The sequence below is a fragment of the Camarhynchus parvulus genome, chromosome 2, assembly GCF_901933205.1.
Source record: "Camarhynchus parvulus chromosome 2, STF_HiC, whole genome shotgun sequence".
Taxonomy (NCBI): domain Eukaryota; kingdom Metazoa; phylum Chordata; class Aves; order Passeriformes; family Thraupidae; genus Camarhynchus; species Camarhynchus parvulus.
In genome coordinates this window covers 81,074,310-81,089,173 of record NC_044572.1, presented here as the reverse complement: position 1 = coordinate 81,089,173, position 14,864 = coordinate 81,074,310, and the positions used below count along the sequence as shown (strand labels likewise).

General features: G+C 35.5%; 1 protein-coding gene across 2 annotated transcripts in view; it reads left to right on the top strand.

The window, feature by feature from the left end:
• MTRR (5-methyltetrahydrofolate-homocysteine methyltransferase reductase) overlaps positions 1 to 14,202 on the top strand; it is a 28,957-nt gene extending 14,755 nt beyond the window's left edge. Inside the window, exons 6-15 of one of the 2 annotated variants that reach the window (XM_030971510.1) lie at positions 887 to 1,009; positions 2,621 to 2,774; positions 3,548 to 3,636; positions 5,255 to 5,435; positions 6,776 to 6,818; positions 7,241 to 7,427; positions 9,679 to 9,797; positions 11,268 to 11,360; positions 11,437 to 11,616; positions 12,577 to 14,202. In XM_030971510.1, the coding sequence (XP_030827370.1) occupies positions 887 to 1,009; positions 2,621 to 2,774; positions 3,548 to 3,636; positions 5,255 to 5,435; positions 6,776 to 6,818; positions 7,241 to 7,427; positions 9,679 to 9,797; positions 11,268 to 11,360; positions 11,437 to 11,616; positions 12,577 to 12,721 (1,314 nt within the window). In that variant the 3' untranslated portion in view covers positions 12,722 to 14,202. The remainder of the gene's footprint in view (positions 1 to 886; positions 1,010 to 2,620; positions 2,775 to 3,547; positions 3,637 to 5,254; positions 5,436 to 6,775; positions 6,819 to 7,240; positions 7,428 to 9,678; positions 9,798 to 11,267; positions 11,361 to 11,436; positions 11,617 to 12,576) is intronic. The other variant, XM_030971509.1, reaches the window with a different exon arrangement.
• Positions 14,203 to 14,864: the final 662 nt, after the last annotated feature.

The window sequence follows — 14,864 nt, the reverse complement described above, 5'->3', positions numbered from 1 at the left end:
ATGTCAAAATCCTAAGAAAACAAAGAAACTTCCAACTGTTGGTCTCAAGGGATGCTCTTGTCTCCTTTTTCAAATAGGAGATCTTCAGATGAACAAATACTCTCCTATTGGTAGGATGATTCTTTTACATTTGACAGAGTATTATTAAAGGCATTTGGTATCCCTCCTGCCTCTTTTTATTTTTGTCTGCATTGATCTCAAATGAAGCTTGCTTACTATAGTGATGGAAAAGTGAGGGCTGGGTTCTGATCTTCAAGTGGCAGCCTTTGACATATGTGATCTGGAATTATTCTTGTGCCCATTTGTCATACTTGGGGCACATTCTTACCTGTCTAGAAATGTTGTGTTGTAACATGGTGCTGTCTTGTAGAGTGAGTTTTGCTCATTAGCTCTAATTTAAAAATCCTTTTATAAGTTTCCTGTAATAGTAGACCCCAAATGGACCCCAAAGCCTTAAGCTGTAAACCTGCAATGATGTAACTTCTGTTCTTACTTCTTATGTCCATTCTGTACACCTAATAATCCTTTAATTAGGCGGGAGTTTTCTGGGGTTTAACATAAATGCCATTCTCTAATTGGCTATTTTCAAGGCATTTCTTGAAAAATGAAACAGCTCACTGCATTTGATAATAATGTAGGCCCATTAGACTGTTCAAGCCTACTGACTTTTTGTAATTGAATATATGCCAGTTATTGCTTAGATGTGATTTTTTAAAAAGAGCAAAACACTGTGTATAGAAATTCATGTTTTTCCTTATTGTTTTGAGTTGTTTTCTAAGATTCTTTCAAAAACAACCTGTACCAACACCAATTCCTGTATGTCATAGTAAGATGTCATAAAGCTGATTTGCATTTTTAGTGTAAGTTTTTGTGTCGTCTTTTTCAGAATCCGCATCTGTCTTCACTTATCTCAGAGGGAAGAACCTTTGAAGTGCCAGTTACAAAAGCAATTCAGCTCACTAGGGAAGATGCAGTAAAGACTGCATTGCTCTTAGAGCTTGATATCGCAGTAAGTTGGTGATGGCTTTTTCTTTAGTGGGTTAAAATAAAGGGTGAAAAACGTGTGTTATGTATAATAACTGAGGGGAAAAAATTATTTATTTGGCTGTTCAAAAAGAAAAAATAATTCTGTATTCAATAGGATGTCAGCTTAAATGTAAAGGTTAATTTATTTGCTGAAAAATAGGACTCCATGAAAGTCAAAACAGGAACAAAGTGTCAAGTTAATTACTTTGTTGTTCCATGGATATCATATTGAGTGAAATACCTTTATGAAGGGAATTTGCAGTGGAGAAAGGCAGTCAAGAAGTATTGAAAACGAGTAATTTTTCAGTTTATAAGTACACAACTTGAAGGATATTCAGAAACTATATAGTAAATTGTGACTGTTTATTATGGTGGGTAATCTACACAAGTAGTAATTTCGTTAACAGTATCAAGCAATAGGAATTAGCTCTTGAGCACTGTTTCTGCCTTTGACATTCATTTGCTCTGCCTTGTTAACATGCTACTCAAACTGTCAACCTTGGTTGCCCTCAGTTAAAAAACTGGTTTAGTTTATTCAGTGAAGATCATATTTTGTATACTGGTTTGAAGATGAAAGGCAGAGAGTGCTTGATATTACTTTATAGGAAAGCTTGAAAAGGAAAGAATGTTACTTTTGAGTGGTTTCCCAAATTGATAGAATATTACTTTTGGGATATTGTGATTTTTGGCAGCACCTTTTGTTGGACTCTCTTAGCCTAATCTGTCTCTATATACGAGACATCTTTAAATCTCAGTTATAAATAGATTCTATTAAGTTTTGAGCAACTGATTCTTTGAGTGACATGGTTTTTTGCACGTATTTGTATGTTTACATGCATTCTGTCATCAGCCCCCACTGAAAACATAAGCATTTTCTTGCCTTTTTCACCTAACATTCTTGCTAGTCTGTGTATGCAGGTCACTCACCTGATGCATAAGGAAAACATAATGATGCAAGTACAATTCTGCATGTTCCTTGAACAGGCAGAAGCTTGAGTTGCACACAACAGTTTCAACAGTTGCACACAAGAATCTCAGGCAGCTAACTAGAATCTAGGTCTTAAGATTTGAATTTTCACTGTGCTCTTGTCTGGTTTTTTTCTTCTTTTCCTCCAAAAAATAAAAGGAATTCTGGTCACTTCTGTCACAATTCATCAAATAGTTTAACCAGCAAATTTTATTTTAGTGATGATGTGTATCTATAAAAAGTTACATTAATTATGAGGACTTCATTTCTCTGCTCTTCTCAAACCAGAAAATGTAGAACATCAGTAATTAATGATCTGGGCTGATTATATAACAAACCTCTTAATACGTATTTATTTTCTTTCTGTTTGGGCTGCTCAGCAGTTCTCATTAAAAAGTGTCCAAATATTTAAACCAGATAAGGAAAGACTTTTTCTAATTAGTAAGGTTAAGCCTGAAAAGAAAACATGACTGCTTCATTTCTGATGTGCTCAAAACAGCAAAGTGTTAGTACAGAGTAAAAATATTTGACTTAATGTGAGCACAATAGTAGGAAGGTTGTTGTCAGAAATGGGAATGCCTTGGTTTGTAGTAAGATTTAATAGAAATATTTCATGTTTTAAAACAGGATACAGCTTTTGAGTACCAACCTGGAGATGCCTTCTGTGTAATATGTCCCAACAATGTCAGTGAAGTGGAAAAGCTTCTTCACATTTTGGGGCTTTCTGAAAAAGGAGACGACTTTGTTTGTGTAAAAGTTAAGCAGGGCACTAAAAAGAAAGGTATGGTGTGATGCACTGGTCGTGGAACAGCACTCCTTTCTGTGTTGGTAGGAGTTGGTGTGCGTACTTTTGCATATTTTTACCTTTAGTATGGGAACACAGCTTTCTTTCATGGAGGCATGTTGGAACTCAGAGTGATGTGTTAAAAAAGAGGATGCAGAAGAATGCTGCTGCTGGTTTTACTGTAGTTGAGCTCTTGACTGGGAGCTGCAGCCTGGCATTGGCATCCATCCATCTCATTCTTACTCTGTGCTCCTTCATGTTTGTGGAGATAAGGCTTTAATCACATAAAGCAATCCCTCACTTGAAAGTAAAATCTCCTTGCGCAACACTGCATGTCAGTCTGTTTTACATCCTAAGAGAGCTGCACTCCTCAAGGACAAGCCTTAATGCTGTTGCAAGGTGCCTTTTAATGGACTTGTGAGTCTATGGATGTGTTCTGCTGAGTCTTATGATGTCATACATCAGAAGAAGTGGCTTCAGGTTCAAGGCATGCCTGTGTACTGCTGGCTGGACCTGTGTGAATTACTCCTTTCTTGTATTGCAGTTGGAGTCTTAATGGTACTGCTGAGTTGTGCCTTTATTTTCAGAGGGTGGTGTAGGGCTCTTTGTTGTTCTGGTTTATAGGTAAATCAGTTCTCACCGTGAGATTCCCTGCACTTTTGAGGGCTGCACAAGTTGTCCATTAAGTATGAGATGTGTGATGCCACTTTTGTGTATTAATAGATGCACATTTTACTTTGTTTTTGTTTTTTGTTCTCCCACTGAACTAGGAGCAGTTCGTCCACAACACATCCCTGAAAGAAGCACTCTCAAATTCATTCTAACCTGGTGTCTGGAAATAAGAGCAATTCCCAAAAAGGTGTGTATGTGTTTTTTCTTCTAAAGAGAAATCAGTATTACAGATCTGTCCTTGCTTTGTGTGTAGTTATGGTATCTCTTGGTGAATAAGGATTGTCAGTTTGTATGGTAGTGTTTGTACTTTACTCTGAGAAAAGTCACTTCTGGTAGTTTATCTGGCAGACATTCCTGTTCTGCGGTGTCTTGATTCATGACTAGTCTGGAAGAAAGTAGAAAAGTATTAAATGACTCAGTGCCAGATAACTGGGAAGACTGACTGAACCTAGCCCCATAGTCATTTCAAAGTAAACAGTTTTTTTAATCAGAGGGAGCCACATCTGTCAAGTTTTGTTGCTAAAATACACGTTTCTGTATGCAAATGTACCACAGTGTCCTTTACAATAGCTCAGTTAGAGCATGGTGCTGGTAACCCTGTGTGGACCATTCACTTAAGAGCTGGAGTTGATGATCCTTGTGGGCCCCTTCCAACTCACAACGTTGTGTGAAATCTGTGAAATTTTAAAGCTTTTTTTTAACATTTCAGTAACATAGCAGAATTTAAAAGAAGATTTTTGCTTTTTTAGTATTTGACTCACAACATGTATGTATTATTATCAAAGCTTTTAACTGAAAATGTATCTGTATTTCTGGTATCATCAAAACATATTTTAAAGATAACTTTATGTGAAAGATGAAGCTAAATGATTGTGTGGTCAGGTCTCTGAGGGAAATCAGTTTTTGGGAGGACCTTTTTACTCAATTTAGTGGATTTTGCAGCAGAAGAGAATATTCCTGTTGTTCCAATCTTTTCAAAACTGCATTTAATATTTTTGAAAATTTGTCTCAGCAATAAGAGTAGGCAGAGAGTATGGGCTGGGGAATATCACTGAAGCCAGTTTTTATAACCTGTCTGCTGTATTAAGTCTTCAGCCTGAAATGTGCTTTATGTGACTCCATACTCAAAACTATTGTCTGGAAGCTCTATGGTTGAGCACACATTATTTTTCAAGTATTCCTTTGTGTAGAATGTGTCATCTGATTGCATTTGGTGTTTTCTATCACTTTTCTTTTATGCACTGTGTCTATTTCCATCTTTCTTTTTGAAAAAAAACCTTGTAACTACTTACATCTGATCTTCACTTTATCTTACAATGCTCAATTTAGCTTTCCTTTAAGAAAAGTTTACACCACCAGTGTGTAGGCATAAAGTATAGAATAAAACACCACAACAACATTAACATGATTCATTTAATACCATACTTTATTTATAGTTGTACCTCTTCTCATTTCCTGACTTCTGTACCCTGGCAAATGGTGTTTTGTCTTGAATTGTGTTATGGAGCTGCCTAACTAAAGTGTAAATAGGGGCAATAAGAGCACCTTTCAAAAATCTGGAATTTTGAGGGGAAATGGCTTGTGCCTATTTTTTTGTCTCTTCCTCACCCAGGCTAAGTAGGATTTTCTGATGTGCCAACTTGTTGTAGACATTAGAAGAGCAATAAAAAAATACATATAAATAAAGTTTATTATCCATTAACCTACTTCCTGTCCCCAGGCAACCCAAGTATTTCCCTGTTTTGTGCTAATTTTCCCAAATGGACAAGTTTTTTACCCTTCACTATTTCCTTTCTTCCCTACAGGCATTTTTGCGAGCTCTTGTAGAATGTACCAGTGATGCGGGAGAAAAACGGAGGCTTCAAGAGCTTTGCAGCAGACAAGGAGCCTCTGATTATACTCACTTTATTAGAGATTCTAATGTTTGCCTCCTGGATTTACTTCATGCTTTTCCAAGTTGCAAGCCTTCACTTAGCCTGTTAATTGGTAAAAGACTGATTTAGATTTAATTAGATTTGGTTTCTGAAAATGCATCAGGCTAAATGTTCAATTTCCCAAGAAAGGGGAGTAGCTGTTCAGTTAACTGCTTTAGGAATATAGTTTCTATAGTGATCAAGCTGAAACTCTTGTTGAGGAACAAAGCTGTGTTCTATGGTTCATAGTCCTTGGCTTTCTTTCTGCAAACATTTAGGTTCATTCCAATGCTTTGACTCTGCATTACTCCTGTACATAAAAAGTAAGCATAAGGTGCTTGCAGGATTAGGGTCTTAATGAATTAGTTCATCAATTGTTTACAATTATAAAAGACATACTTTTACAACTCCTAATTTCTCTGCCTACATGGTCTTTTCTTGCACTTTTACCTGTTGAAACAGAATACTCTTCCCAGTAGATCTGTATTTATGCTATGTCTAACACACTCACAGGGTTCCTGATATAAAATACTGAAAGGATGGGACTACAGCTGTTACCATGTCAAATACATCTGAAATTGCTGGCAGTTATTTTTCAAATTAAAATCCAGAGTTTCTTGATATGTTTCATAATAGGAGTCAAAGAAATTGCTTTCTGGGTTCTTGCAGTCATTATGTCCACCTTTACCCAAAATTGCTGAATGGATTTAGTGTCTTTAAGTAATTTCATTGCACTACCTTTTCTTAACTCCACCTAGCAACTATCTTATATAGCAGAGCACCTTTAAAATATGTCAGAGTGTGCATGTGCTGACAAAAAGAGTAGTTCTGCTTTTGTACATACATAGATAGACATAAATGTTTTTGTGATATATATAGGGGCTTGCTTGTTCAAAAAATGCCCCGTGAGCTCCTGCATCTTGTTTTTTCAGCTGAGATTTCAAAACTTTGCATAGGTAATCAGTGGTTTGAAACTGAGCTGGCACATCTGCTTCTAGGACACTGTATATAGGAAGCATTCAATAAAGCAGTCTCTATTGTGAGAGCTTTTGAGCTCATAGAGGAAAGGTGGAGAAAATTAAATTTCAAACTTCACCTCATCTGAGGTGAAGCAACTGGCAGCTCTTCTGTACACCTTACAGTCATTTTTGTTTGACCAAGAACCCTATAAATTAAGTGTTATGGTCTCATTGTATAGGATCTCTAATTGATGTTCCACAAAGTCTAAAACCCATCCAAAATAGAGTTCAGGTCTTAATTGCTTGTTTCTGAACCACAAATACTGAATGTTACTAGAATAAAATTTCAATTAAATTAAAATACTTTGTAATCTGTTGTAGTGTAAACACTCATTATACAATATCTTTATTGGGGTGAATCAAATGAGTGATATATTTCTTTTCTGTTCTTCAGAACATCTTCCTAAATTACAAGCCAGATCCTACTCTGTCTCAAGGTAATGAAATATTCAAATTGTATCTTCTTAGTTATTTAGGTATGGGGTTTTTCTCAAATCTGTTTGTGTACGTTAGAATCTGAGGAAGAGGGAGAGGAGTAAATAGTTGTGACCCCGTTAGAAAAAACATTGACTATTTCAAAGAACATTGTTTTGAGTGTGTGGCAAGACTTTGGTAAAGCTCTCAAGAACAAGCTCACACATGGGTAAATCTGGTAGGAATTTGGATTCCCTTCTGTAGACACTGGCCTTTGACTCCTGCCTTGAAACAATTTCTAACTAAATATTAATATTATGCAGTTAGCTGAACATTGAGTATCTTGATTCAATTGAAATAGTTTGGGCTGCAAATAGACCTGCTGCAAGATTGTACAGCTGTTTCTCAGGGTTTAGGTTGGTTTTTAATATTTTTGTCTTTGCAGTTCAGACTTATATCAGCCAGGAAGGCTGTGCTTTGTATTTAATGTTGTGGAGTTCCCTGCTGGTCCCTCTAGACCAGTCTCACGGAAGGGAGTGTGTACAGGGTGGCTTGCTGAGTTAGTTGCACCTCTACTTCACCCCAGTAAAAACTCTCAGGGTATGAAAGGAGAAAGCTCTTCAACTGAAAAGGTATGAATATTAGATTTAAAGTCATTAACTGTTAAATCTATGCATGTCTGAAACAACTGCAGGTTTCTTTGTTCACTGCTGTGATGTAGTGCATGTGGTTTGGCAGCATAAACCTTAATTTTGCAGTTCTACCCTACTTCTGTATAACATGTCCATAACTTGATTCTTAAACACTAAATTTAAATTTTACTTATCTGTGCATGCCTAAATTGTGAAATTTCCCATTACTGAAAGGCCAGAGTTGTTTTCCACCCCTCTGTAGCTCTAAGTGTATCTTGAAGGATGTTTTCGTGGACTAAACTACCACTGTGTAATTAAATGGTTGTGACTGTTTACGTCACAAGAGAGAGGCTCTTGGTCATTTCCAGGAAGCAGTGGCAGGTATTAGGGGAGAAACTGTAAAACTCACATTTCTTGTCAGGTCTTCCAGAGTTTTCAAAGGCCAGGTTATTGAATATGACACAAGGGACAGTCCTCTGTGGTTTTTTTCTGACATATATCAGTGATTGTTTGGCATAGTTGATATTACAGGGAAAAGGTACTTCTTTATTTTTTTCCCCTCATTTCATTTTGTGGCAGAGATTCTGTGTAATTAATCCATCTCAAAGTCACTAGGTCTAAGCTAATTATTAAAAAATAGGAATTCTACTATATAATTGCTATGTGTGATATACATATCTTTTCTCTAAAAGAACTACTGGCAGCCTAATCTATATTTGATTATGACAAATGGAAACAAGAATAGAATTTGGTTGAAAGAAAACTGTGCCAATAACTCAAAGTGTCAGTCAGACAAAATGGGGAAAAACACCATACAAGTTATCTTCATTTTTTAAAACTAATGCAAAGATTAATATGTGCATCATATATCTTATTTCAGTATTCATGTCTGCTCTTTATTTAAAATATAATTGATTTGAAATTAATTAAAGATCAAACAAGAAAAAGAGGTGGATAAAAAGAAAAAAAAAGATTATTACAAAATGAGTCTGGATAAAGTTTAGAAACTATTTTGTCTACTGCACAAGCTAGAATTCAGCATAGATAAATGGGCAGCAATGCACATAGATTGCAGAAATATATGGGATAGGCACACAAAACAGATGAGTGTGATCTTATGCAAAAATATATTAGATTAATTGAATACACTTTACAGTATAAATGTGTTTACCATTTGCAGTCTGTTTTGAAAGAATGACCAGTTTGGAATCAGTGTATATATGTGTGTATATATATATATATATAAGTATCATTCCCCACCAGCAAGAATTATTCTATTTTTTTAATCATCATGAAACTAGGAAAATAATGCTCTTTAACATTATTATATCTGTAGTGAAGTATAAAAAAAATAGCAGTGCTAAACTATTCAGATTTACACAACAGACTTTAAATAACTTGGTCTAGTGCCATTCTCCTTCGTTAAACTTGAAAGGAAATTCAAATCCTTTCATAATTAATGTGCAAAACAAATTAGATATTTGCTTATGACTTTAATGTGTGAAGCTCTGCTATGGCTGCTGCTGAGTCTTGAATAATCTCTTGGAATTAAAAATAGTAATCTCTTGTTTTCTATAGATTTTGTTGGCCATGTCTCAGAGGATGGGTATAGAGCTCATATGAAAATATAACTTCCTTTCTGACACAGATATGAAAATTAGAATTACTGTTTATAACTGGGATTATATAAAACATTTTCCAAGATCTTTGAGCTGTTATGTGCCTCCCCTCACCCGTATGCACTTTTGAAAATCATGTCAAACTTTCATGAAAATTAAGAAAGCAGGCTCTTTACCAGTAGGCTTCAATTCACTATAAACAAATCCTGACCTCCCACAATGTAAAAAAAGGTTGAGTTGCCTTTGATAGCAATAAACTAGCTTTAGTTCCCTTTGAATGCCAACAGCAAACTTTCCGTGCATTCTGAACAGTATTCCCCAGATTTGTGGTGCAATCACTTTTCATATTCAGCAACTCATGTCTGTGTGGTTTATCCTAGTTTTCCTCCAGATGGATTAATAGGTTTGTAAATATGGTGTGGTTTTGTTGCTTGTTTTTTTTTCTCCACAGACTTCTGTAAGATTTTATTCTAAATGTCTGTGTGGCATTAAAGATGAACTCTGAAGCTCAGGATTTGGTAGGCTGTGTGGGTACATATGCTGTGTAAATATCCTGAAGGTTCTAAAAATGTCATGGCGTTTTTACTGCTTAAGAATACCCTTCAATTATATTTTACCTGATTTTATTTTAGATCTCTATTTTCCCTCGTCCAAACAATGCTTTCCACTTACCTGCAGACCCATCTGTGCCGTTCATTATGGTTGGTCCAGGAACAGGAATTGCGCCATTTATTGGTTTCCTACAACATAGGTATGTACCAAGTTGTTTTCTGGAGAGCAGCCTTTTTATGTTGAGGAGAAATACAGCCTGAGGGTTTGAGTATAAATGCAGTTAATTTTTTTTCCTTTTTGTAATGGTGATATGCTGATTATAAGCAGTCTTAATAATTTTAAACAAGCATTTTTCATGTATTTGTTTGTTTTTCAAAGTAGTAAAACTTACATTTTCATCTGACTGTATTTACTATTCATAGTAGATATATGAGAATTTGGGTGAATTGCAGAAATAGTAATAAGAAATTAAATCCTTTATCTCTTTGTGTTGCTGGTGGAAGGCCTGTAAGAGTATGATAGTTTTTTATAATGTGTTGATTTTTAAGTTTGTTATTCAATCCACTTCCTTGAGAAACAGCATCTATATTAAAAGGCATGTTGAATGTCTAGTTTTCTCCCAAATCCTCTTATTTTTGTGTGGTTTACATTTTGGTATTTTAAGATAAGGAGCTTGGCACCAGAACCTTCAACTCAGCAGTAGTCTTGGTGTTTCAGAGTTTTGTGTGAGAGAAGGTGGATCTCTTATTTTCCCTCTCCAGCTGCAGCAATGTAATTTTGCAAGGCAAAGAGATGTTTGTTCAAAAAGTGACAGCACATCACCAAGAATATGTAAAGCCTTAATCATTCTGAGGGAAAGAAGAACAGGAAGAGTGAAGTATTTGGGTGGGAATGGTTCTAAGTTTTAAAGGTAACCAACACATACTCCAATGTGTTGGTTGGACTCATTAGTTCCAGCAAGGTAATGGAGTTTCTTGGGTCCTATAGCAATTTTCAAAACATTTTATTTGAGGGAAAAGTGAAACTTTTACATGGTGTTTCTAGCTCCATGCTTTGCTTTAGCCAAATCATTTTGTACTCCTTAATTTTGATTCTCAAATATACCTTTACCTCTCAAAAGTATTTTGCATTTTATTTTAAAGTATAAATGAAGTATCTCTCTCTTGGTGTAACTAGAAAATGGCAGCTAAAACTCCTTTAAAATAACACTTCCAGCATTATTTCAAGAAAATGAAATTATTTTTCTGATGATGTGGTAGTTAATAAATTGTTATTCATAATATCTAGCAGGTATCAACCACTAAATAGAAAGCCTTCTAAAACTGCTGAGTTTCCCCAGGTGGTTTAACATAGCTTCCAATGAAGGATAAAAGGCAGTGATTATCTAGGTAGTGATTCAGCAGTCAGGATTATTTTGTGAGATGTTTGGATATGTCAGTCTTGACTGTTTCAGTATGAAACTGTGGCAAAAAAAAAATTATTGATCTTGAGCTAGTCTGAAAGTGGGTAGTCAAGAAAATCAAATGAGAGTTTGACTTTGATTTACCTAAATCATTTTACGTTTCTGCAAATCCAGAGGCTTTTTAAAATATTACTTTATACGAGAATTAGGTTATATATGTTTCAGAATCTTCACGTGATAAAAAAGGATTGATTTTTTTTTTTTTAGGCAAAAGCTCAGAGAACAACATACAGACTGGCAATTTGGAGAAACATGGCTGTTCTTTGGTTGTCGGCATCAGGATCGAGACTATTTGTTCAAGCAAGTTCACTATTTTGTGTTCATGAGGGAATGGTCATTTCTGAGCCATTGCTAACAGGTTTTTATTACCTTGCAGAGATGAGCTCCAATGTTTTCTTAAAAATGGAACCTTAACTCATCTTAAGGTTTGTTTCTCAAGAGACTCTTCAACTGCGGAAGTGGCCCCACCTAAATATGTGCAAGATGTCCTTAGGCTTTGTGCTAAGGAAGTTGCCAGAGTCCTGCTGAAGGAGAGAGGTTACTTCTATATATGTGGGTGAGTAGAGTGGAAATGGGCTGTTCAGAAAGAGAGTAGCAGAAGTTTGAGGCTTTGGAAAGACTTAGAGCTGTCTGAAAGAAAGGACCAATATGATGCTGAAAGAGCCTTCCTGGAGAGCTAGACTGTCATCCCTGTGTCCACTGTTTTCCAGTATAATCTTGAAATACAGCTTGTAACCACACAGTTTCACTGATTGTTTTAATCACTTATTATTTATTTGCCTTTTTTGTGTTCAGTATTCAATTAAATTATAGGAAATTTCAAGCCAATTGATTTCTCTTTAGAAAATGATGTATGTGAATAGATGTGATGAGAAACTGCTCATCTGTGAGACAATAGCAGTCTTCCGTGTTCCAGGTTTAGATGCTCCAGAATGCCAAAGCTCTGTCATAGTAATAAATTTTACAGTGGGATGTTTTGTTTGTGGATGCTGACTTACCTGGAGGTTCAAGGTTTTTTGAAAGCGTCTTGATAAATGGACAGACTGTTTGCATATAGAGCCCAATGTTAATGTGTTCCCCTGCAGGTGTAAATGTCAGCTATTTGTATTGAAAATAGCATTATTAATACATGAGGTGTTTGGTACCAATTTTTGTTGGCTTTTTTTTTTAACGTTGGAACAGTATAGTGATATAGGAATCAAAACTCATTCAGCAGGTCCAGTTCTTCCTTAAAGAAACCAATTATTCTCTGCCAGCTCAACTAGGATTGCAAGGTTTTTTACTTACGAATTACAGCATGCTAAAAACTATGTAGTGTTTGATTGAGAGAAACCCTAGTTAATATCAGTGCTCAGCTACAGGAAAACTCTTGAGAATCATGCTGTACAATATAAAAGCTATATTTTTGTTTGGAATTTTTTTAATGATTCTTTCCTCTATTGTCCTGCCTCTGAAGCTATTGATAAATGGGGAAATATACTATCACACTTTTCCTCCTCTGTTTTTTAATTTTCAGAGATAAGAAGCACATGGCTGATGATGTAAGTGATGCTATAGTAGACATTTTAAGCAGGGAAATGGAAGCTGACAAATTGGAAGCAATGAAGATTCTGGCCATGCTTCGAGAAGCAAAACGATATTTGCAGGATGTTTGGAGCTAATTGTTGAGCTTTTCCTATATCTTTGTAATACAAAATACTTCCTTTTACACATCTGTTTTTGACTGAAAGTTACTGCCAAAATTCTGTCAGTAGTCGCACAAAGGTTAACTTTCTCTATAGACCTTTCCAACAGGTACATGAAACCTTTTAAATGACAACAAACCAGGCTGGCCTTTGAAGTGTATGGTTTTTTAGAGATGTTTCATATTGGACTGTCTCAGTGCCTTGATTTTTCATTAAAGATTGGGTTCCTTTCATTCTTAAGATTGGGTTCCTGTATAAACTAAAAACTTATGCACTTGTACAACCATAATTGTATGTTCACATTACATCATGTATCTTTTCCTGTAATATATACATAAAGAAGTTACCGAATAAATATGTTACACAATAATCTGTGAATCATGAAATAACATTACTGACTTGTCAAGATTGTCTTGAACACTTCCTAGATATTTCCTGAAACTGCTTGTATTTTTTCTTCTTGCACTATGACAATAACAGCAAAAGGAGTGAATGTCCAGGATGTGCCACAGAAAGGTTACTGAAAAATTTCAACTCCAAAGTTCTCTTTAAATAATTACCTTTTCTATCAGATCATTACATCATGTCTCAAAACTTGTAACACACCATTTTAATGCTTATTAGATCTTCCTGCATAATTCTTTTGAAATTGTTTTCATTCCTGTCTCTGAAACATTTGTGGTTTAATTTATGCACAGACTCACCAGTTGTGATGGATTTGGTTGATGGGATAATATTGCTTGGTAAATACTTTCTCAGATTGCTAAATTAATCTTCTGAAATTGAAGACATAGAAAATATGGTATTTTGAAAGTAGTTGCCCTTATGTACGGGCACCCACTGCAGAATAAAGTGGCTGAAAGCAAATTACTGAAGTGTGTGGTTGTCTTTCTAACAAGAGACATTTGGAGTACAAATAGGTGGAAAAGTAAAAGTAAGTCCTTCAGGCTTCTCTTCAGAGCCCTGCTCTCTTCCCTCTGCTTTTTCTGACTTCTAAACATCCATGTTGTTTCCTCGATTCCAAGTCATGCTTAGACCTTTAAAGATAAGCACAAAGTGTGAGTAAATGTTTTAGGCAAATCATTATTGATTTCCTGGGAGGAATTGTAGTTTTGTTTTGACTTACACATAATCAGAACCACATCACTTGCTGCAACTTTTGTTGTTTTCTAGCTATTGTTAGTTAACTGGTAGGTAAATTTTTTAAAAAATGAAAAATTAGAATGATCAGTTAGAATAAAACCATGTGTTTAAAGAAGAAACATTCCAGTGAAGTTCCTGGAAGTAAGGTTATGATATAACCTGTGCAATGATTATTTAAGTAACCTTGGAAGATATCAACTAAAATTTTGTGCAGGAGTTCTTCAGCAGAGTGGTTATATCAATCTCTGTCCTGTAATCTCTGCAGAAAAAACTCCATAGAGAGAGGTGGCTTACAGTAATTGCAAGCTGCATTTTCTAATCTTTAGCACATATAAGTGCTGCTTTTTCAAAAGTACTCTAATTTTAAACTCATGGAAATGATGAACACAATGCAAATGTCAACATTTTGCATCAGTGAATCAGCTTTACATATTTTTGAAACCTATTAATGAAGGAAAAATCTACTAGTTTTAGAATAATAAAGGTAAATCTTTAACCACCTTCTGTTGGCTGGGGCTTGTTTGGAAAAAGCACTTGCTATATCGTGTGTACTCTCAGTTTAGGGTTTTCTGTTCCACTTGAAAGTGCTTGGAGATTACAGGAAAAGCAATGATTTTCTGACTGCTAGCTTCAGCTTTCCCCATATCTCTTGCAGGTATTAATTTTCAGACTTACATCCCATGATCCAGGAGTTGCAGTGACCATTTTGGTAATATTGCAGGTCACTGCATGGCACCCTTTGGGATACTGACAGCTGAGTGTCCTTTTCTGACTGTGTACGTTGCATTTCACAGATGTACATTTGGTGTCTGCGCATTTCTCCTCTCCTTTATCAATCCTCAGAAAAATTAAAACATTTGGATGATTAAGTGGTAAATCCTTAGTTAAGCATGTGAGCTTTATTATGATATCTTAGAACCACAAAAAATTGTTGCAGGTTATTATTAAATTTATAACTGCATGGTGCAAAGCCCAA